Source organism: Staurois parvus, unplaced genomic scaffold (assembly GCF_062004578.1).
Source record: "Staurois parvus isolate SC_StPar_1 unplaced genomic scaffold, SC_StPar_1.0 ptg000293l, whole genome shotgun sequence".
Classification (NCBI taxonomy): domain Eukaryota; kingdom Metazoa; phylum Chordata; class Amphibia; order Anura; family Ranidae; genus Staurois; species Staurois parvus.
Window position 1 is genome coordinate 237501 of NW_028318089.1, and position 23200 is coordinate 260700.

The 23200-nt window shown below is 44.1% G+C and overlaps 1 protein-coding gene across 1 annotated transcript in view; it reads right to left on the reverse strand.

Moving 5' to 3' along the window:
• The window catches only part of HID1 (HID1 domain containing), a 98931-nt gene that overhangs the window by 2526 nt on the left and 73205 nt on the right, over positions 1 to 23200 (reverse strand). Inside the window, exons 13-18 of the mRNA XM_089682636.1 lie at positions 18892 to 19056; positions 18538 to 18765; positions 17305 to 17438; positions 12454 to 12525; positions 6209 to 6300; positions 4561 to 4719 (exon numbers count right to left, since the gene is read on the reverse strand). Of these exons, the coding sequence (XP_089538762.1) occupies positions 4561 to 4719; positions 6209 to 6300; positions 12454 to 12525; positions 17305 to 17438; positions 18538 to 18765; positions 18892 to 19056 (850 nt within the window). The remainder of the gene's footprint in view (positions 1 to 4560; positions 4720 to 6208; positions 6301 to 12453; positions 12526 to 17304; positions 17439 to 18537; positions 18766 to 18891; positions 19057 to 23200) is intronic.

Consider the following 23200-nt stretch of genomic DNA (forward strand, 5'->3'; position numbering starts at 1 on the left):
GCTAATGTGGTCAACACAAAGCTGGAGACAAAACCTAGAAGGAACAGGTCCCAAGAAAGAACCTAAAAAAAATAGGTCCAGGTGAGAAAGATCAGGCAGTCTAAATGGAAAGGCTTAAGGCTGTTATGCCACAAACTATTTAGGGGATGGAAACTCAGTGTCTAAAGAGGATGCCTGGGCAGAATATTAACCTCTATAGGCATTATTTATCAAGGAAACTCAGTATCAGCACAACACAACAGATCACAAGGGGTGTGAAGTGACTCCTGAGATCACCAGGAAATTCAGGGGTCTGATCCTACAAAGTCAGTGTGACTGAAGATGTAGGGTGCATGGGAAGAACCACCACAAAGGTAAGCAGAAATTGTGGTCCAATTTGGAGGCTCTCGAATATAGTCTAGAGTTAGGACAGCCATATACAGAGGAGCCTTGGCAAGGCACTGTGGCATCTACATACATTATATTGCGAAAAGTATTGGGCCGCCTGCCTTTACACGCACATAAACTTTAATGGCATTCCAGTCTTAGTCCATAGCGTTCAATATTGAGTTGGCCCACCCTTTGCAGCTATAACAGCTTCAACTATTCTGGGAAGGCTGTCCACAAGGTTTAGGAGTGTGTCTATGGGAAGGTTTGACCATTCTTCCAGAAGCACATTTGTGAGGTCAGGCACTGATGTCGGACAAAAAGGCCTGGCTTGCAGTCTCTGTTCTAATTCATCCCAAAGGTGTTCTATTGGGTTGAGGTCAGGACTCTGTGCTGGCCCCTCAAGTTCCTCCACCCCAAACTTACACATCCACGTCTTTATGGACCTTGCTTTGTGCACTGGTGTGCAGTCATGTTGGAACAGGAAGGGGCCATCCCCAAACTATTCCCACAAATTTGGGGGCATGAAATTATCCAGAATGTCTTGGTATGCTGACGCCTTAAGAGTTCCCTTCACTAAAACTAACAGGCCAAGCCCAACCCCTGAAAAATAACTCCACACCATAATCCCCCTCCACCAAACTTTACACTTGGCACAATGCAGTCAGGCAAGTACTGTTCTTCTGGCCACCGCCAAACCCAGACACGTCCATTGGATTGCCAGACAGAGAAGCGTGGTTTATCACTCCAGAGAACACGTCTCCACTGCTCTAGGGTCCAGTGGCGGCGTGCTTTACACCACTGCATCCGCCGTTTGCATTGCACATGATGATGCAAGGCTTGGATGCAGCTGCTCGGCCATGGAAACCCATTCTATGAAGCTCTCTGCGCACTGTTATTGTGCTAATCTGAAGGCCAAACAAAGTTTGGAGGTCTTCAGCTATTAACTCTGCAGACAGTTGGTGACTTTTGTGCTTCAGCATGCTCTGACCCCACTCTGTCATTTTATGTGGCCTAACACTTGGTGGCTGAGTTGTTGTTCCCAGTGGCTTCCACTTTGTTATAATACCACTAACAGTTGACCGTGGAATATTTAGTAGCAAGGAAATGTCACGGATGGACTTATTGCGCAGGTGGCAACCTATCCCGGTGCCACGCTTGAATTCACTGAGCTCCTGAGAGCAACCCATTCTTTCACACATGTTTGTAGAAGCAGCCTGCATTCCTAGGTGCTTGATTTTATACAAATGTGGCCATGGAGGTGATTGGAACGCCTGAATCCAATGATTTGGTGGGGTGTTCCAATATATTTTGGCAATATAGTGTATATTTGCAAATGTGTGCACTAAACTAAACACTCTGTTTTTAACGTGTAGGGTTTGGGTCAATTGTTTTGTTTTTTTTGTAAACTAGCTGGCAAGTGTGCTGGGAAATTTTCTGGTTGTAACATTTTCTTTTTCCACCTATTGCCAGTGAACTGAGGTGTCTGAGCGTGGCTCCATTTACAGACACTGTGTACAGAGCCAATTCTCGTGATCACTGTGATTGGTCATACAGAGACAAATCACAGCAATCTCAGTGTGTGTTACATCCAAGAGCCCTTTGTAAGAGGAAGGGGAGGAATCGGGTAATAATGAATGAGTGACTCATTCATTAGGTTCCATGGATGTAGAGATCACAACACATTCAAGTAAATTTTAACCCTTTCCCCCCATATATCTTATCTTCACACTGTCTCTCTCTGTGACTTTTACATTAATCGCTTCAATACCAGACACTTTCACCCCCTTCCTGCCCAGGCCAATTTTCAGCACTGTTGCATTTTGAATGCAACTCTGTACCCAAACTAAATTTTTATCTTTTTTCCACACAAATAGAGCTTTCTTTTGGTGGTATTTAATCACCACTGGGTTTTTGATTTTTTGCTAAATATACGAAAAAATATGATTGGTCACAGTGATCGCATGGTACCAGCAGTGGGTCGATACACAGATCAGTCATTTGCTGTGTCTGGTGGACAGATCAAGGCGACAGGTTTGTTCCGGGAGGACGTCATACACTATATTGCCAAAAGCATTGGTTGGCCTGCCTTTACACGCACATGAACTTTAATGGCATCCCAGTCTTAGTCCGTAGGTTTCAATATTGAGTTGGCCCGCCCTTAGCAGCTATAACAGCTTCAACTTCTCTGGGAAGACTGTCCACAAGGTTTAGAACTTTGTCTATAAGAATGTTTGACTATTCTTCCAGAAGCACATTTGTGAGGTCAGGCACTGATGTCGGACGAGAAGGCCTGGCTTGCAGTCTCCGCTCTAACTCATCCCAAAGGTGTTCTATTGGGTTGAGGCAGACAGTTAGCGACTTCTGCGCATCAACATGCGCTGACCCCGCTCTGTCATTTTATGAGGCCTACCACTTGGTAGAGTTGCTGTTGTTCCCAGTGGCTTCCACTTTGTTATAATACCACTAACAGTTGACCGTGGAATATTTAGTAGCAAGGAAATGTCACGGATGGACTTCTTGAACAGGTGGCAACCTATCACGGGACCACGCTTGGATTCACTGAGCTCCTGAGAGTGACCCATTCTTTCACAAATGTTTGTAGAAGCAGTCTGCATGCCTAGGTGCTCGATTTTATATACCTGTGGCCATGGAAGTGATTGGAACACCTGAATCCAATGATTTGTAGGGGTGTCTCAATACTTTTGGCAATATAGTGTATGATGTCCACCCAGAACAACAAAGTCCTGCCCGGTTGTCAATTTGCTATAGGCCGGGTGGGAAATGGTTAAAGCTGTACATGTATGGATCTAAATTTGGTCAGTTTAGCAGGGATCAGCCAAATTTTCATCCATGCATAGCCAGGCTAGTTGTACACAAGTCGACCTATCGATCGACTTGTGTACAACCTGCCTATTGGGGTTTTTCCCAAATGATCAGTACTGCCAGTTACAGCTGGCAACACTTCTCATTCTATTCTGATGATTGGGAAAGCTCCCCACTGTCAGAATACAATACCACAACGGGAGGGATTCCTCCATGCACCCCAAATGTGTGGATAGGGAAATTTGACTATTATTTTTGTTTAACCTGCTGTTTGAATGCAAAAAAAAAAAAGATGAATGTATGGGCTGGGCTGGCTAACCCTACTATTCCCTTATTCTGCACATCAACCCCTTTATCACCATCCTCCCACTGTATGTGACCAGTCTATTAACCCATTCATCTCCCCCTGCCTCTGTGTATGACCTGTATCTAGTTCAACATTGCCAAGCTTTTAACCCCCTCAACATCAGCAGGTAAACAATTAGATAATCTTGGGGTGTCTTTCTAAAAAGGGAGTCATTTGAGGGGTCTTCGTACCATGCCTGCATTTTTATTAAAAATAAAAAAAGCAACTGGTGTTTAATAAATTTTGGTCTTAAAAAAAAAAAAGATTCTGTAAAATAAATGTGGGTATGTTGTTGCATTGACAGAACAGTCAAACTATCAGAGCACTGGAAAATGAAAAATGGCCTTGTAATGGGGGGGGGGGGTGTATTACAGACTGCTGCTCAAGATTAGTTTCCTTGTAAGAAACAACTTGGTTTCATTTAGTAATAGGATCACCCAAAAGGTAAGAAAAAAAAATGTTTTACATAATAGTTAATTCTTTAAATGTTTAAAGGATCAGGCCACCTTTTAGACAAAAATAATAAATGCACATTTTTTTTGAAGGTAAAAAAATATGCATTTATTATTTTTGTGTGCAGGAGTCTGGAAAGCATTGCACCAGAGATCAGTAGATCACTGATGCTATGCAGGTCTCCTGCAGACCTGTCAGTATATCTGCTTGCTGTACGGGATGTACGACAAGCAGATATTCTGACAGGAAGCTTCAATGAACTACCACGGTGCTTCACAGCGCTGTGGAAGTTCATTGAAAACTACAAGCCTAAAGCCACTAAGGCTGTCGGGACTTGCAGTTCATGAATTCACGGAAGTCTATGAATGAATGACGCGGAGCCCCACACGGCCACGCAGTTTTCAGATTTGACAGTACGGGGAGAAGTCTTCCCAAACTATCTGTCATAGGGAGGGGGGGGCGGTGTCTGTGGGAATATGTTACATGTTCCCAAAGGTGAACTTTTCCTTTAAAGCTAATTTTTTAATTCCTTCTTAAGCAAGCTGTACTCTATTTCCATACATACTCACCTAAGGTAGATGACCCCCCACATATATGTGCGAAACCACATAGCTGTGCCAGCATTGGCCTGGTATTTGCGGATCAGGATGGGATGAGGCACAGGCAGTAACCCCACCAAGGTCCCATGCTGCAGAAACTTGAGGATTTCGGATTCATCGGTCAATCCCCTGCAGGTTACAAAATGCTTCAATTACTTGACTTTTTCAGTGACAAATGACTTGTGAATGCAGCTTGCAAGAATAAACACCATAGGTAAGATACTATTAACTAAATAGAAAACATCTCTAAGCCGTACACATTGCTTATAATGCAGAAAAATGCAAGCAACTAAAAAGAGTGTACAAAGCTACACATGACATTTTCACCTACTTTACACCGCCACTCTGCATATTTCAAAGTTTTCAAAAGAAAAAAAAAAAAAGATGACAAAAACCACTGCCTAATGTCTGTAGACCACTCATTAAAGACCATCTGTAGTCAATGGAGTACTTGCGTGTGGACTGCAATTCGTACCGGCTCTCCGTGGGTACCAGACGCCCCCCCCCTTTTTTTTTTTTTTTTTTTTGTACACACTACTGTCAAAACAGGCAGAAACAGCACTACAGTACTGGCATAATAGGGATTGCAGCACTGCTTCTGCCCGTTTGACTGCAGTTGTTCAGAACCAAGGGAAGGCTTCCCGTCAGCTCTGGTCACATGACACAGCTGGGGGGGGCAACTTTCCGCGCTCTGAGTCTGTACTAAGGGAGGGGGGGGGGGCTCTGAACAGGGGTGTCTGACCTGGTAGTTTAGTCTGGGGCGGGGACTGCCCTGGGGGTCCTGTGCTAGGGAAGGGGGTCTGCAATAGGGGTCTGTACAAGGGTTTAGGATAGGAGGTGGTGTTTGTACTTGGACAGTCTGTACGGAGGGGCTAGGATGGGAAGGGGGACTATTGGAGGGGCTGTACTGAGTGCTTAAGCTGAGAAGGTGGGCTGAGACAGCGTATTCAGGGCTGTGGGGAAGATCTGTGCCGTGGAGAGATTGGAGCTTCTGGTTGAGATTTGTACTCTGGGGAATATGGGATTTGGGGGGTAGAGTTGTACTGGCAGAGAGGAATTTTTGGTTATTTCCTGTGCAGTGTCATGTGCATTATGCATCCTGAGCCCTTCACTCTGTGCGCTATACAGAGAGTGTAGGTACAACTAATGTGGTATATGTGTGTTTTGTATACAGTGAGTAGACTGAAGTTTATTTAACCATAGCCCCTCCTATTTTCAGTGCAATGTGGTCACACCTACAATTCGGCGTAGCCTGCCCTGCAGTTTTCTTTGGTACTATGGTAAGTGATTGCCAACAAGTTTTGAGCTGTGTCAATGCTATCAATTTGAGACACTTCTAAGATCATTGAAAATTAATTGACAGATACATGTGACTTTTAGTTGACCCGCTTCAAGCAGGCTTTACAGTTCATATTTATTGTTTCCAGACTGCAGGTGGAGCTCTATGCTCCTTTTCACATGTTTGTAGAAATATTCCTGAAACACAATTTCTTATTTATATTACTAAAAATTGTAGTTCTAAACTTCAATGAAAATATATACAAAAATACTCAATTTTCCCTTTATGAAAGGCTTAGCACTTCTATCACCATGGTTGAGCTCCTAGCCCAGTTCTTACTTGTCGATGCAGATCTTCTCCACTTGTGGAACCAAGACCTGTAGAAGCCGCATGATTGTCTGAAGAGGTAGCTTCACCTTCCAGGACAAGACCTGTTGGTATTTACAAAACAGAAATGCTCAGCTTCAAGTATTACGGCTCCATGCACACAGGCTTTTTGTTAAGCTCCTAGAAGCTGTTATTAGCATTTTTTCTACTTCTAGAAGCTAAATAGTGTTCTCCTGTGTGTCCATGCACACTACTTTAGGCTATTAGCATTTTTGAGCTTCCGTGTCTAGAAGGAGAAAAAAAAATGTTTTTGTAGAGTTTTTTTGGAGAGTGTTTCCAGCATAAAAAAAAAAAAAAAAAGAAAGAAAAGAGGCGCTAGTGTGCATGGAGCCTAAATATTGAATACCAAAAATGCATAGTATACAAGACACATTTATAACATCACCCAATTTTTTTTGTGTATAAATTTCCTCTTTTCTGATCCATTTGTGAAATATTGATGATCAAAGCAAATGTAATACATTAAGGGTTCATGTACACTGCAGCTGATAACCTCAAGTACAGGAGCTTTTCTGCGGTTTTTTCAGCAGCCTCTGAACTCACCCTAATGTTTTCCTATGTGTCCATGTACACTATGCAGTTTACAGGCAGTTGAGTTTACAGTCGTTTTTTTGAATGCACTAAACTTGCGTTCAGGAGTAGATTTTATCAGCGTTTCTTATGCCAAACACTTGTAAAACACGTGTAAACTGAGCTAACCGCAGTTATAAGCGTTTTATAACTGTTCCATATCCAAATGCTGTCCAAAGCCTTTTTCCATCATCAGAAATGCATGCAAAGCATTTTCCATGTATTCAAATTGCCCTAGCACACCAGCGCAGTGAGTTCCAGGTTTCACATGAAGGAAAAAATGGTAGAAGGTGCTGCATTATGCTCATGATGGGATCCATAGTGAATACAATCAGAAAAGACAGGTCATCTCAACACATACTGCTCTCTCTGCTTCTGCTCTCTCTATTTCCCTCAAAATGTCTGAAATAGCTAATTTTTTACTGTTTTTCAGTGCATTCTGGGCATTTTGGAAGGTCTTCTGATGTTCTCTTTAAAAAAAGTATTCTAAACGCAAAACGCACATAAACGTGCATAATCGCGGTATGCAAACGCAGCTAAACAGACGTTTTTTAACCTAGGTTTTCCAGCAGTCAGTTTCTATCGTTCAGAAGTGATTTTCAAATGTCCTGTGTACATGAGCCCTTATTATTTTTTTTTTTCCAAATGAGTCTGCAAAGCACTGTGACTGATCGGTGGAAAACTGCATGAACAAAGAGTGAGACCACCAGACTGGTATATTTTCCTGCTCTTCTCTAATTTTGTTTATCCTATCATGGGCACGCAACGTCCTCCTGAAGGTTTTAAAGGGAGCACAGATACCACTACTGTATGCAAGTAGATGAATTCACAGTAAACACTCCTTCCTACCTCCTTCACAACTGGAAGGTTCCTATATGACAATCTAAAGTCCCAAATCCAGTTATTTAGTTACTTTGCAATGCACAAGCCTTGTAAATAAACTTACTATACCTTTCCTGACTGAGCCAGATCCTTCATTTGTATCTCACATGGTCTCCCTACCAGGCACTGCAGCTCACAGTGGCAGTGTTGCCAATCCAGAAAGCAGTGGGCACTAGGTGTGGCCAGGTGCAGACTGACAAGCTACAGCAGTGAATCAGCAGTGACAATGCCATTAGCCACGTCCCCTGCAGTACAAGCAGGTACAGCCTACATGAGAGTGGCTACTCTGAATTCAGGAGCAGTGTAGCATCAGTTCCACACCATCACAGGAAGCTGCATTAGATGTACTTCACTGGCAGGATTGACAGGTATTTATGGGACTTTGCAGGAGGAGATATAAGAAAACTGAAAGTGCAGATGTATTTATATAAGTGCTGAATCACATATTTTTCTGACTGGGGGGGGGGGGGCGTCAGCTCAGCTCTTTTTTTAATGTATAAACACTTTTGCAGTGGATTAACATGTGTCACTGAGAAAAAGTGATGTTTTGAGAGCTTCAGTGGACTCATCAGGCATCAAAATACCACCTGCAACATTAATGAGACCTGTGCAACTCCAAAAAGTTGCTTTGCCTTATATGATAATTACATGTGTTCATTTTATCGATGTGGGGCGCTGGTAGTTTACGGCGTCCCATCGACTTCAGGGCAAAAGCGCCTCCCGTCGATTTCAGGGCAAAGGCGCCTCCCGTCGACTTCAGGGCAAAGGCGCCTCCCGTCGACTTCAGGGCAAAGGCGCCTCCCGTCGACTTCAGGGCAAAGGCGCCTCCCGTCGACTTCAGGGCAAAAACTCCCATCAGTAGCATTCCAATGTGAAAACTTCTCTCCACATGCCACTCTATTCTATCATTTGTGAGTCTGGAATGCACTACTACAAACTCACACAGGACCCGATTTTCGTAATGGCACTAAAAACGCAGTATGTGTGGATTGCATGTGTGAACCAACCCAACAGGAACACATAATATCTAGCTTGTCATGTGAATCTGAGTTTGAAAATGCATCCCGAATCGCATGTGTGTGTGAACCAGGGCAGTTCCATTCACACCTGGGCGTTTTGGAATTGTGACAGAATTGCTGCGATTCTGCCCACGATAGCAAAATGCAGGTTCAGGTGCCATTATTTTCAACGGCATCTAAAGCGTAATACGGTTTTGCCACGACTATCGTACAACAAATCACATCATCCAAAAGAAGCTCCTACTCTTTTTTGGCCGACAAACTTCATGCAATGCGATTTGTTGCAAGGTTGTTGCACAGTAAATTGCATGACAATCGCGGCAAAACCGCATCACGTTTTAGATGCCATGGAAAATGATGGCACCTGAACTTGCATTTTGCGATTGTAGTGCGTTTTGAGATTGCGGCTGGAATTGCAATGATTTGGCAGCAATCTCAAAACAACCAAGTGTGAAGGGGACTTACAGTGAGGAACAGAAGTATTTGAACACCCTGCGATTTTGCAATTTCTCCCACTTAGAAATCATGGAGGAGTCTGAAATTCACATTGTAGGTGCATTCCCACTCTGAGAAAAAAAATTCAGGAAATCACATTGTATGATTTTTAAAGAATTTATTTGTCTAGCACTGCTGAACATAAGTATTTGAACACCTCTCAAAGACCTGTTACTGTGCCTTTAAAAAGTCCACCTCTACTCCACTCATTAATCTAACTTAGTAGCACCTATCTGAGCTCTTTAAAGACACCTGTCCACCCCACAGTCAGTCAGACGCCAACTACTACCATGGGCAAGACCAAAGAGCTGTCAAAAGACACCAGAGACAAAATTGTGGACCTCCACAAGGCTGGAAAGGGCTACGGGGCAATTGCCAAGCAGCTTGGTGAAAATAGATCAACTGTTGGAGCAATTGTTAGAAAATGGAAGAGGCCAAAGACGACTGTCAGTCTCCCTCAGACTGGGGCTCCATGCAAGATCTCACCTCATGGGGTATCACTGATGATAAGAAAGGTGAGGAATCAGCCCAGAACTACAAGGGAGGAGCTGGTCAATGACATGAAGAGAGCTGGGACCACAGTTTCAAAGGTCACTGTCGGTAGAACACTATGCCGTTATTGTTTCAAATCATGCATTGCACGGAAGGTTCCCCTGCTCAAGTCATCACATGTCCAGGCCCGTCTGAAGTTTGCCAATGACCATCTGGATGATCCAGAGGAGGCATGGGAGAAAGTCATGTGGTCAGTTGAGTTAAAGTAGAACTTTTTGGTCTAAACTTCACTCGTCGTGTTTGGAGGAAAAAAAAAGGATGAGTTGCATCCCAAGAACACCATCCCTACTGTGAAGCATAGGGGTGGTAACATCATGCTTTGGGGGTGCTTTTCTGCGAAGGGGACAGGACAACTGCACTGTATTAAGGAGAGGATGAATGGGGCCATTTATTGTGAGATTTTGAGCAACAACCTCCTTCCCTCAGTCAGAGCATTGAAGATGGGTCGTGGCTGGGTCTTCCAACATGACAACAACCCGAAGCACACAGCCAGGATAACCAAGGAGTGGCTCCGTAAGCAGCATATCAAGGTTCTGGAGTGGCCTAGCCAGTCTCCAGACCTAAATCCAATAGAACATCTTTGGAGGGAGCTGAAACTCCATGTTGCTCAGCGACAGCCCCGAAACCTGACAGATCTAGAGGAGATCTGTGTGGAGGAGTGGGCCAAAATCCCTGTTGCATTGTGTGCAAACCTGGTCAAGAACTACAGGAAACGTTTGACCTCTGTAATACCAAATATTAACACTGATTTTCTCAGGTGTTCAAATACTTATATTCAGCAGTGCAAGACAAATACATTATTAAAAATCATACAATGCGATTTCCTGAATTTTTTTTTTTTAATTCTGTCTCTCAGAGTGGGAATGCACCTACAATGTGAATTTCAGACCCCTCCATGATTTCTAAGTGGGAGAACTTGCAAAATCGCAGGGTGTTCAAATACTTCCGTTCCTCACTGTTACTGAGTGCACACCGGAGCTTAATTTGGCTGCTCAGCAGGCACTAGTACTGAGCTCCCAAGTGCTTCCATGAGCAAAGTTACCTGAAAAATAATATATATATATATTTTTTTGCATTGGGGCTGGCGCTTTATTTACTCTCTCAGAAGATGCACTTCTGCTGATCATTAAAAGAGCGCGACACGCCCCGTTCCTGATGAATACCCAATCGGTGCTCATTACACTGCAAGGTCTCTCCCCTCCCTGCTAGTCCCCGAGTGCGGTGCTGGAGATGGGCAGGGAGGGGAGGAGGAGATAAACAGCGCAATGTTAAACATTAAAAGTCGCCTTAAAGCCTCTTCTGATTTTAAAAGCCTTCAGACATTCATAAAAGCACCTCAGATTTAAATAAGGTTTTGGTTAAAATACATTTTTTTTATCAGGACAATTAGATTGTCATGAGGGACAAGTGGATTGGGATCCCAATTTAGTCCCCTGGACAAGTCTTTTTTTAAAAATTTCCACACCTCTGCCCAACTTCCATTAGTGGACCAAACTGCCTCCGATGCACAGAAATCCTGACCATTGCACTAGCACAACTCCAACCTAAATCCAAGACAAGCCTCAACACAGCTATAAAAACCAATATAAACCTTCACAATAGTAGACACTGGGAAATATTCTCCAGGGCCATTTCTTAGCACTTTCACCCCCTTCCTGCTAAGGCCAATTTTCAGCTTTCAGCAATGTCGCACTTTGAATGACAATTGCGCAGTCGTGCAACACTGTACCCAAACAACATTTTTATCATTTTTTTTTTAGACAGATAGAGCTTTCTTTTGGTGGTATTGAATCACCACTGGGGTTTTTATTTTTTGCTAAACATCCAAAAAATAGACTGAAAATTTTGAACAAAAAAAAAAAAAAAAGTTTTTTCTTATTTACAAAATTTTATAACCGAAACTAATTTTTCTCCTTCACTGATGTGCGCTAATGAGGCTGCACTGATGGGCACTGATAAGGAGGCACTGATAGGCGGCAGTGATCGGCATTGACAGGCATCACTAGTGCGCATTGACAGGCATCACTAGTGGGCACTGATAGGAACTGTTAAGTGGCACTGATAGGCGGCACTGACTGGCACCGACAGGCGGCAATGACTGGCAGGCAGCTCTGATGGGCACTGGTATGTGGCATTAATGTGCACTGGTATGAGGCATTGATGGGCACTGACAGGTGGCAATTATGGGCACTGAAAGGCAGCACTGATTAGTACCCTGATCAGTGTAGATGTCCCCTTTGAGAAATGCAGATAACCGGCATTTCCTATTTTCATGCGATCAGCTGTGATTGGATACAGCTGATCACACGGTAGAGCCTCTGTCATCAGCTCTTTATTGCGATCGGTGATGCGCGGTGTCCCAGGGACACATCGCACCACTGATCGCCGCACTGTGTGTCCCTAGAGTGGGGGGACATCATAAGTCCTCCCAGAACGAGAGAGCTGCCGCCCGTCCGTCATTTCAGTGAGGGAACTGAGCAACATCTGCACACACCCTACACTGTTTTTTGAGATCAGTTATTGCATATTGAGGAACCCTCCACCAGCAGATTAACAAGTAGAAAGCACTGATGAAGTCATACACTAAAACTTAGCTCCCTGTGTCAGTGCTAGAGACAGCTTTGTCTTCTGCCATGCATAGTCTTTTCCTATATATTGTTTAATTCTAGTAGGACTCACCCACTCTGTAGATGGATTCCACTGAGATGAGGTACTTGATTGCCGCCTTCTCTGCATGTTTTGGGAACCATCCTGCAAAATAAATGTAAAATGTAGTCAAAGTGAGGACAAATGCCCTTCTGAAGCATGTAACCTTAATAGAAAACATGGAATGACAGAAATATGCAGATTGCCATTGTTGAACTCCTCTATGAATTGCTACTTCTATGACTAAAGCCATCCACAGATGGATCGAAATTTGTCCAGTTCAGCAGGATCTGGCTGAATATATATCAATCGACTTCAGTACAACCAGCCTGTCATTTTTTTTTTCATTTGATCACTGCAGGCAGCTATAGCCACCAGCAGTGATCATTGTATTCTGATGGCTGGGAAACGCCCCACTGTCAGAATACGATAGCTCCGCAGGAGGGATTCCCCATAAACAGATTGTGTTGATGAGGGAATTGAGCATTATGCTTTATGTATGACCTACTCAATTCTGGCATTTGGCAAAACAGTTCTGTGCCACAACAAGTATGCACATGAGGAGTTATGACTTCACTCTGACTTGCTGCATGCCTTTTGCAGCCCAGAGGATTGGCAGGTCAGCTAACTACTAACTACTTTAGCATTTCTTGAAGTAAAAGCAATGGAGGTGTCCACATTTCTCTGAAGAGTTTCTTTTATGATCCATACACAATACTGATGCAGACATCAAGATGGCTGGCTGGTTAAAGAGGAATCAAGCAGTGCAAGCTGTGAAAAAAAAAAGCCAGGCAGAAGGCAAAGGACAAGTCAGCAGTATTGCCTGTAGTTTCCCTGTAGTTGAGCTTTCCCTCATTACGGACTTACCATACCTTGTACTGCATAGTGTCTCTATGTGGAGGTGGCCATCTTGGTACAGGTAGAGCTTTGATTCCTCATAAGAGCCTCCAGCAAGGAGAACAATGAGCAGCACAGGAGTATAATAAAATTTCCTGAGACTAACAAAGGCAGCAGTGCCTTAGATATCACACTGCAGATATACAGTGAAGGAAATAAGTATTTGATCCCCTGCTGATTTTGAATGTTTGCCCACTCACAAAGAAATGATCAGTCTAAATATCGAATGGTAGGTGTATTGTAACACTGAGGGACAGAATAGCAACAAAACATTCAAAAGAAATGCATGTCTAACAAATTATGCACTGATTTGCATGTTCATGAGGGAAATAAGTATTTGATCCCCTATCATTCAGCAGGATTTCAGGCTACCAGGTGTCTTTCATACAGGTAACAAGCTGAGATTAGAAGCAGTCTCTTAAAGGGAGTGCTGCTAATCTCATTTTGTTACCTGTATACAAGAGCAAACAAACAATCAGATTCCAAACTCTCCACCATGGCAAAGACCAAAGAGCTGTCCAAGGATGTCAGGGACAAGATTGTAGACCTACACAAGGCTGGACTGGGCTACCAGACTGATCATTTCTTTGTGAGTGGGTAAACATTCAAAATCAGCAGGGGATCAAATACTTATTTCCTTCACTGTATACTATGGGTCATGGGTACAGGAGTGCCTAGGCACACTCACATACCAGGAAGTACACTGCTATTTTTCAGGAGGAATTCAATTAAAGGGTAGATTTTTCAGTGTAACTATAACATTAGAAATGAACATTTCTAAGCCTGCATTCACACTGATGGGGTGCAGAATTTGCAGCATTTTCTGTGCGAATTCCGCACCGCATCAGAATCACACCCCGTTCATGCGAACCACTGCAGGTGTGTATGTCAAGTTAAAAACACCCTGAAATCGCTGCGATGTACAGAATTAAATTGCATAGGTCTGAATACCTATGCGATCTGATTCTAGTGCAGACCCAAAAAAAAAAAAAAAAAAAAAAAAAAAAAGAGTCCTGCACCTTTTTGGTGTGGATGCGGTGTGATTTGAGCCATACATAATGTATAGCTCAAATTGCACCATACACAATTCGCATGTGATTTGCACAGGAATGTGGTGCGGTTCCTGTGCGAATCACATGCGATGTTCCCTATAACATAGCAAATCTTTTTGCGTTCAGTTCCACTTTAAATCAGAGAGACAGAGTCTCACTTATAAAGATATCTTTTACAGAACTGCCTGCAATAACCAACAATATTGAGAGCTGCAGAGAAAAAAAATGACAATGTCTTGTGCAATGATTACAATGGAGGCTCCTACAGTACTGTACCATAACAGAATAAATGTGGATGGATCACTGGAGGTGCAGAAACATTTTTTGTACAGACTTCTAACAATTCCACTCTTTCCTATGATGACCATGTCTCAAAAATTGCAGAGAAAATCATCATAAAATAAGCCTGACTGTGGGGGACTATTGTCTCTGAATATTTCTGCATAGGTATCACTGATTTTAGAAGAAGCATAGTTCCAGAAAACAAACATTTTGCCTGGGTTGTTTTGCAAGGTAACGGCTCACCTATACTTTAGGCAACTTTTCTTTGTGTGTCTGAATCAGCACTGAAAATTATGAGAAATTGAATCGAGTACTTAGAACACAGTAATGTCCCTCACTGCCAGGGAACCAGACATTGTGTGCAGCTCCACAAAATTATAGCGTGAGCTTACAAGGCTGCCATCACACAGTCTCTCTCAGTCTCTCTCTGTCACTCAGTCTCTCTCTCTCTCTCGCTCGGTCCCTGTCTCGCTCGGTCCCTGTCTCTCTCTCTCTCTCTGCCTCGCTCGGTCCCTGTCTCTCTCTCTCGCTCGGCATCTCCCCCCCTCTCTCTCTCTCTCGATCGGCCCCTCTCTCGATCGGCCCCTCTCTCTCTCTCTCTCTCTCTCGCTCGGCCCCTCTCTCTCTCTCGCTCGGCCCCTCTCTCTCGGTCTCTCTCTCTCTCGCTCGGTCTCTCTCTCTCTCTCTCGGTCTCTCTCTCTCTCTCTCGCTCGGTCTCTCTCTCTCGGTCTCTCTCTCGCTCGGCCTCTCTCTCTCTCGCTCGGCCTCTCTCTCTCTCGCTCGGCCTCTCTCTCTCTCTCTCGCTCGGCCTCTCTCTCTCTCTCTCGCTCGGCCTCTCTCTCTCTCTCTCGCTCGGCCTCTCTCTCTCTCTCTCGCTCGGCCTCTCTCTCTCTCTCTCGCTCGGCCTCTCTCTCTCTCTCTCGCTCGGCCTCTCTCTCTCTCTCTCGCTCGGCCTCTCTCTCTCTCTCTCGCTCGGCCTCTCTCTCTCTCTCTCGCTCGGCCTCTCTCTCTCTCTCGCTCGGCCTCTCTCTCTCTCTCTCTCGGCCTCTCTCTCTCTCGGCCTCTCTCTCTCTCTCTCTCTCGGCCTCTCTCTCTCTCTCTCGCTCGGCCTCTCTCTCTCTCTCTCTCGCTCGGCCTCTCTCTCTCTCTCTCGCTCGGCCTCTCTCTCTTTCTCTCGCTCGGCCTCTCTCTCTTTCTCTCGCTCGGCCTCTCTCTCGCTCGGCCTCTCTCTCGCTCGGTCTCGCGCTCTCTCGCTCGGCCTCTCTCCCGCGCTCGGTCTCTCGCGCGCTCGGTCTCTCTCTTGCTTGGTCTCTCTTTCTCTCTCTCTCTCTCTCTCTCTCTCTCTCGCTCGCTCGGCCTCTCTCTCTCTCTCTCGCTCGGCCTCTCTCTCTCTCTCTCGCTCGGCCTCTCTCTCTCTCTCTCGCTCGGCCTCTCTCTCTCTCTCTCGCTCGGCCTCTCTCTCTCTCTCGCTCGGCCTCTCTCTCTCTCTCTCTCGGCCTCTCTCTCTCTCTCTCTCGGCCTCTCTCTCTCTCTCTCGCTCGGCCTCTCTCTCTCTCTCTCGCTCGGCCTCTCTCTCTTTCTCTCGCTCGGCCTCTCTCTCTTTCTCTCGCTCGGCCTCTCTCTCGCTCGGCCTCTCTCTCGCTCTCTCTCGGCCTCTCTCTCTCTCTCTCGCTCGGCCTCTCTCTCTTTCTCTCGCTCGGCCTCTCTCTCTTTCTCTCGCTCGGCCTCTCTCTCGCTCGGCCTCTCTCTCGCTCGGTCTCGCGCTCTCTCGCTCGGCCTCTCTCCCGCGCTCGGTCTCTCGCGCGCTCGGTCTCTCTCTTGCTTGGTCTCTCTTTCTCTCTCTCTCTCTCTCTCTCTCGCTCGCTCGGTCAGTCTCTCTCTCGCTCGGTCAGTCTCTCTCGCTCGCCCGGTCAGTCTCTCTCGCTCGCCCGGTCAGTCTCTCTCGCTCGCCCGGTCAGTCTCTCTCGCTCGCCCGGTCAGTCTCTCTCGCTCGCCCGGTCAGTCTCTCTCGCTCGCCCGGTCAGTCTCTCTCGCTCGCCCGGTCAGTCTCTCTCGCTCGCCCGGTCAGTCTCTCTCTGTGTCAGTCTCTTTCACTCAGTCTCTCTCTCTCTCACGCACTCAGTCTCTCTCAGGTAAGAAACAGTAGGACTGATTTAGGCTACCTTCACACTGATCTGCCGCAAAAACACATAGGCGTTTTTACTGCGCTTTTTGAGCGTTTTTTTTTTTTGAAGAGGATGCGTGATTTAAAAACTGCACCAAAAAAACGCTTCTAAGAGGCGGTTTTAATTGATTTCAATGAAAAGAGGCTTTTTTTTTTTTTTTTTTTTTTTTAATTTAACTCACCAGACATACCCCAAAGATGAAGATGCTGCAAGCAGGAATTTTTACACCGCACGCCTCAGTGTGAAAACATACATAGATATACATCCATATACACAGGAAAGCATTTTTCTTGAGCTTTTCAGGCGCTTTTTGTTTTTTTAAAACACAAAAACGCTTCAAAAACTCCTCAGTGTGAAAGTAGCCTTACTAAAGGAGTAGAGGCTGTCCACTGTGAAATTGACAGTATATAAAGGGAGGAGAGGGAGAGAGAAAATGAATTATGCATAAAAAAAGGATTTTTCTGTAAAATGATGCAACACCCACACACCCCAGTCTGAGACTCTGTGTCACTCAGGGGACGGGATGGTCCACTCTCTCCAGGTGATGATGGAACATCAGGGTCAACAGCGCGTAGCGTGCCATCCTCTGATACCTGGGATTTCTCTGTAAGCTTTTCTATACCTAGTGAGTTAAGAAGATAAAAAATTAATTAATTAATTTTTCAAGAAAAATACAAATATGACTGATGGCTTGATTAAAATTAAATCAAGCATAAACGGTTTCCAATAACATCCCCTAAATTACAGCTTCTGATATTTTCCGTTAATGCTCCTTTAATCACCTCCCATCCGGCCGTTGTATATAAACAGCTGGACGGTGGCAGTGCAGGGTCGGGTGGCCGTTTATAAACGGCCTTCCACGGCCCCTGCTTGTGCGCGCTCCCTGGGAGCGCGCAGCACCGTGATCCGGTGCCTGTGTCTTCCAGACACAGTGGAACACCGATCGTCGTACAGGACCTCTCTGCGAGGTCCCGTTCATGTGGTCACTCAGTAATCACATGCAGAGTAGTAAGCAAGATGTCACTTCTGACATCATTGCTTACTACGTGTGAAATCTGTGAATGATCACAGAGGTCACATGGTACAAGGCTATTCATGTACCATGTGACAAGCTGTGACCAATCACAGCTCACACAGTAGTTCTCAATGGCTGCAAGAATGCAGCCAGAGAGAACGAGAAATGATTGCTTTTACAGCCTTTATGGGTGTAAATGCAATCAGTGTAAAAAAAAAAAAAAAAAAATCTTCATCACCCCCCACAAGTAGTACAGTGTCACCATGGTGACACTGTACTGCTAGGGTGACAGTATGCAAAAATAAATAAATAAAAATGTAAAAAAAAAAAAAAAAGTTTAAAAATTATACTTTTTGGTTATAAACTAATTTGGGTTATTTTTTTTTTTTTTTACTAAAAAGATAACGGAATACATTTTGGCCAAGATTTATGATGAAATATTATTTATTTGCAAAATTGTATAAGAAAAAACACATTTTTTGCACATTTTTGGACTTTTTTCATTTACATAGCAAAAAAAATAAAAATCCCAGTGGTGAAAAACACCAAAATAAAGCTTTATCTGTCTCAAAAAAATGCTAAAAATTTCATATGGGTACAGTGTTGCATGACCGCGCAATTGTCATTCAAAGTGTGATAGCACTGAAAGCTGAAAACTGGAAAGGAAGGGGTAAAAGTGTCCGGACTGGAAGTGGTTAATGCTTACCAGGTGTGGCTATGAGACTTGCTTTGAGAGTGCCTGGCTCGGCTGGGGCAGCAGGACGTGACCCTTCCATTGATGCTCCCTCTTGAGAGTTCGTGCGCAATATTGGCTCAGGCGGTTTCTTTTTACGTTGCAGCGCTCGCTGTATGGATGGAGGATCTGAAGGCAGGTTTGCCATCTGGTGAAATACAGTGCGCTTCCGAATAATGGCATAAACTAAACTAGAATTACCTATGCATGAAAAAGGAAAGGAAATTAGCAGACGTATAAGAAGTTCGTCCTAAAAATTGTATCAATATGATAAATTCATGTGACAGGAAAGGCAAGGTGTGAACATAGAGAGTAAAAAGGACTCACCATCAAACTGGTACTGAATAATGTTGTTGAAAACCTCAAGCAGGAAGAAGACGAGATGATGATTCTGTGGAGATGAGAAGAGGAACCAAGGACTGGAGAAAGCTTCAAGGAGATGTAGAAGCTTGTTGGCAGCCACCATGGAAAGGGATTTCAAGTATGGAGATACTGCAAGCACCAAAAACAAAAATATGAACAAGACGGCAGTAGACTTGAATCTGCTACGCATTTTCTCTAGCAGTGCTGGGTATTCTTAAGTACTTTTTGCTCCCAAAAGGTGGGGAGGAAGACTGTGGGACCCTGAATTAATGCCAAGTGGTACAGGTTTCAGGTCATTCCTGGAAAAAGCAAGCATTAGAACTTTTATCAGCTTGGGGGTGTGCAATATTAACCAGTTCCCTGCCACCCTATAACAGAACTACTGTTACAGTGCGGCAGGGCTGCGCAAAATCACGTATATATACACGTTATTTTGCATTTCCGGGTAGGGGGCGCGCGCCACCCTGCCCGCGCTGCCATTGGCGGCTACAGCGGTCGATCACCAGGTCCCAGCCAGAGGTTCCCTGCGTTTTCCAAGGAACAGTGGAAAGGGAGAGGTCTATGTGTAAACACCGACATGCTGCTTTGTATTGCTCTACATAGCAGAGCAATACAAAGCAGCATGTTGCCCTAGTAAAATACACACAGCACACAAAGATGTTAACCCCTTCCTGCCCAGTGTCATTAACACAGTGTCAGTGCTTTTTATTAACACTGATCACTGTATTAGGGCTTGTTCACACTTGACTGTTTTACAAACTCTTGCCAAATGCCCCTATAGCGTCTGGCAAGCGTTGGTCCGGTGTTTGCTGTGCGTTTTTTTAATGCTCGGCAAATGCTCTGCAAACATCGCATGCGCGGTTCAGTGGTGGTTGCCAGGCACTTGCTGAGCGTTAAAAACGTCCACAAACGCCTATAATGAAGTTTGAATGGTGTTACCGCTCCGCAAACGCCCCGCAACCGCAAAACACTGGCCGGGCGTTTGTGGAGCGGCACCATAGACTAGAATAAGAGGCTTCAACGCCTCCTGACTCGACCAGAGGCGTCCGTTTTGCCGCAGCGCGATGCTAACACTCCCCTTAGAACAGCACTATGTGCTGCAATGTGCAGAATTGTCCGAGGCGTTTGGGAAGCGGTAAAAACGCTTCCCAATCGCCTTTCTGCCGCCTGCACACAACGCGAGTGTGAACGTAGCCTTAGTGTCATAGGATGTCAGTGGCAGTTAGCCTGTTTCCCCCCCATTGTCAGAATGCCAGCTGCAGTCCAGCTATAAAAGTCGCCAATTACTAGTAAAAAAAAAAAAAAATCCAGTATCTATACCGCCATTTGTAAACGCTATAACTTTCATGTAAACCAGTTAAATTTACACATATTGGGATTTTTTTTTTTTTTTTTTTAACAAAGACATGTAGCAGAATACATTTTGGCCTAAATTTATGACAAAATTAGATTTTTTTTATTGGATATGTTTTATAGCAAAAAGTTAAAAATACTGTTTTTTTCATAATTGTGAGTCTTTTTTTTGTTTATAGCGCAAAAAATTAAAAACTGCAGAGGTGATCAAAAACCACCGAAAGAAAGCGCGATTTGGGGGGGGGGGAAGGACATAAATTTCATTTAGGTGCAGCGTTGCATGACCGCGTAATTGGCAGTTAAAAGTATCGCAAAAAATAGCCTGGTCAGGAAGGGGTAAATCAGAAAAAGGAGAGAAGCGCCTAAGTGCAATAAGTCTTTTAATTCAAGTCTGGATGTAGAAACACTCACATGTGAAGTAATCATAAGCATAAAAACCGTGGTTAACAATAGTTAACGGTGGGGGGGTAACCCGGGTGAAGAGCCGTCATCTTACTGCGATGTGGGGAGGTCAGCTCTCGGCTGGAACAGCATGGTGGCTGGAGGGGAACAGCGGTGAGGCCGGCCTGCATGCACGTCCTCCCTCAGAGCCGGATGGAAGGCACGCTGGAATGTAGCGGCGGTGTGGCCGTGATGACGTCAGATCCCAGGGTGCACTGCGACGCGTTTCGGAGCATGCACTGGCCGTGGAAGTGCACTCCTTTTTCAAGCAGCTTGTGTTCCATCCGGCTCTGAGGGAGGACGTGCATGCAGGCCGGCCTCACCGCTGTTCCCCTCCAGCCACCACGCTGTTCCAGCTGAGAGCTGACCTCCCCACATCGCAGTAAGATGACGGCTCTTCACCCGGGTTACCCCCCCACCGTTAACTATTGTTAACCACGGTTTTTATGCTTATGATTACTTCACACATGTGAGTGTTTCTACATTTAGACTTGAATTAAAAGACTTATTGCACTTAGAGGCGCTTCTCTCCTTTTTCTCATCTACAGAAGTTGCTACAGCTTATTTGGAAGCCTTGCCCTCAGTGCCACACGGAATCCTAGGCTCTTCATAGAGTAGCCACTAATACCACCATCACCCCATACTACCATTTCCCAGGACTTTGCAGTGTGTGCGCTGTTACAACCCTTCCTCATTTTTTTCAGGAAGGGGTAAATCCTCTGGAGGGCAAGGTGGTTAAAGTGCAGTGTTAACGTTTTTCTTCATTTTGAAAAGAGTAAGGAAGGGTTACAACCCCAGTCAGCTTTTTTTTTGTGTCCCATTGGAGAGATTTCTTCTCACTTCCTGTCCATTAGCCAAAACAGGAAGTGAAAGGAAAACCCTCCAAAGTTAGGAAATCCTGGTGTGACGCCAGGGTCACCAGAACTTAAGTGTTCCCATTAGAAGATTTCCCCTTCATTAGTGTTTGGTTGTCAGCCTAAAATTTGGGATTTTCTTTTACTTTCAGTTTCAGTCCCTAATAGGGACACAGACAGCAATAAAGTCTTACTAATCCCTCTCCACTTGATCCAAAACTAAAACAAGTTTTCTCTTTAGTTACACTTTCATGATTTAGTAACTGCCCAGGGTTAAGCATTAAAGAATTATTAGTATACGCAAGTAAATAGTCCGGCATGCGTACAGAAAAAGCACTGACTGACAGGCAGGGAGAAACGTATTGGTTGTTGTTTAGGATAAACAGACAAAAAAAAAAAATGTTTTTAACCATTTGAGCTCCAGAAGGTTTTACCCCCTACATGACCAGGGCACATTTTGCTATTCAGCACTGCACTACTTTAACCGGTAATTGGATGGTCATTAAACGCTGTACCCCAATGAAATTTATATTTTTTTTTTCCACATAAATAGAGCTTGCTTTTGGTGGCATTTGATCACTACTGGGTTTTTTTATTCTATAAAACAAGAAAAAAAAAATGCTATTTTTTTTTACTTACACTTATATAACATATCCATTTAACCACTTCAAGTCCGGACACTTCTACCCCCTTCCTGTCCAGGCCAATTTTCAGCTTTCACACTTTGAATGACAATTGTGCGGTCATGCAACACTGTACCCAAATGAAACTTTTAGCATTTTTTTTTTAGACAGATAAAACTTTATTTTGGTGGTATTTATTCACTATTGGGATTTTAATTTTTTTGCTATATAAATGAAAAAGTCCAAAAGTTTTGAAAAAAAAAAGTGTTTTTCTTTTTTATTTTGCAAATAATCTTTCTTCATAAATATTGGTTGAAATGTATCTTTTTAGTAAAAAAAACCCCCAAAATTAGTTTATAACTAAAAATTATAATTTTAAAAAATGTTTTTTTACATTTTAATTTTTTATTTTATTTTTTTTTAACATACTGTCACCCTAGCAGTACAGTGTCACCATAGTGACACTGTACTACTTGTGGGGGGTGATGATTTTTTTTTTTTTTTTTTTTTTTTTTTTTTTTTACACGGATTGCTTTCACACCCATAAAGGCTATAAAAATACTGTGAGAGCTGTGATTGGTCCCAGCTTGTCACATGGTACAAGGCTGTTGTGAATAGTCTTGTACCATGTGACCTCGGTGATCATTCAAAGATTTCACTAGTAGTAAGCAATGATGTCAGAAGTGACATCTTACTTACTAATCATGTGATCACTGATTGGCCAATCAGTGATCACATGATCGGGACCTCACACAGAGGTCCCGTACAGCAATCGGTGTTCCGCTGTGTCCCAGGAAGCGAGCACAGGCTAAAATGGCGAGTGACGTTTATGAACGGCAACCTGCCCCTGCACTGCTCCAGTCCGGACGTTTTATACATGGGCCGGACAGGAAGTGGTTAAAGAAAAAAAAAAAAGCTAATTTATTTATAATTTTAGGCAAACATATATCCTGCAACAGGTCTTTGGTGAAATAAAAATCACAATAAGTGTATATTGATTGG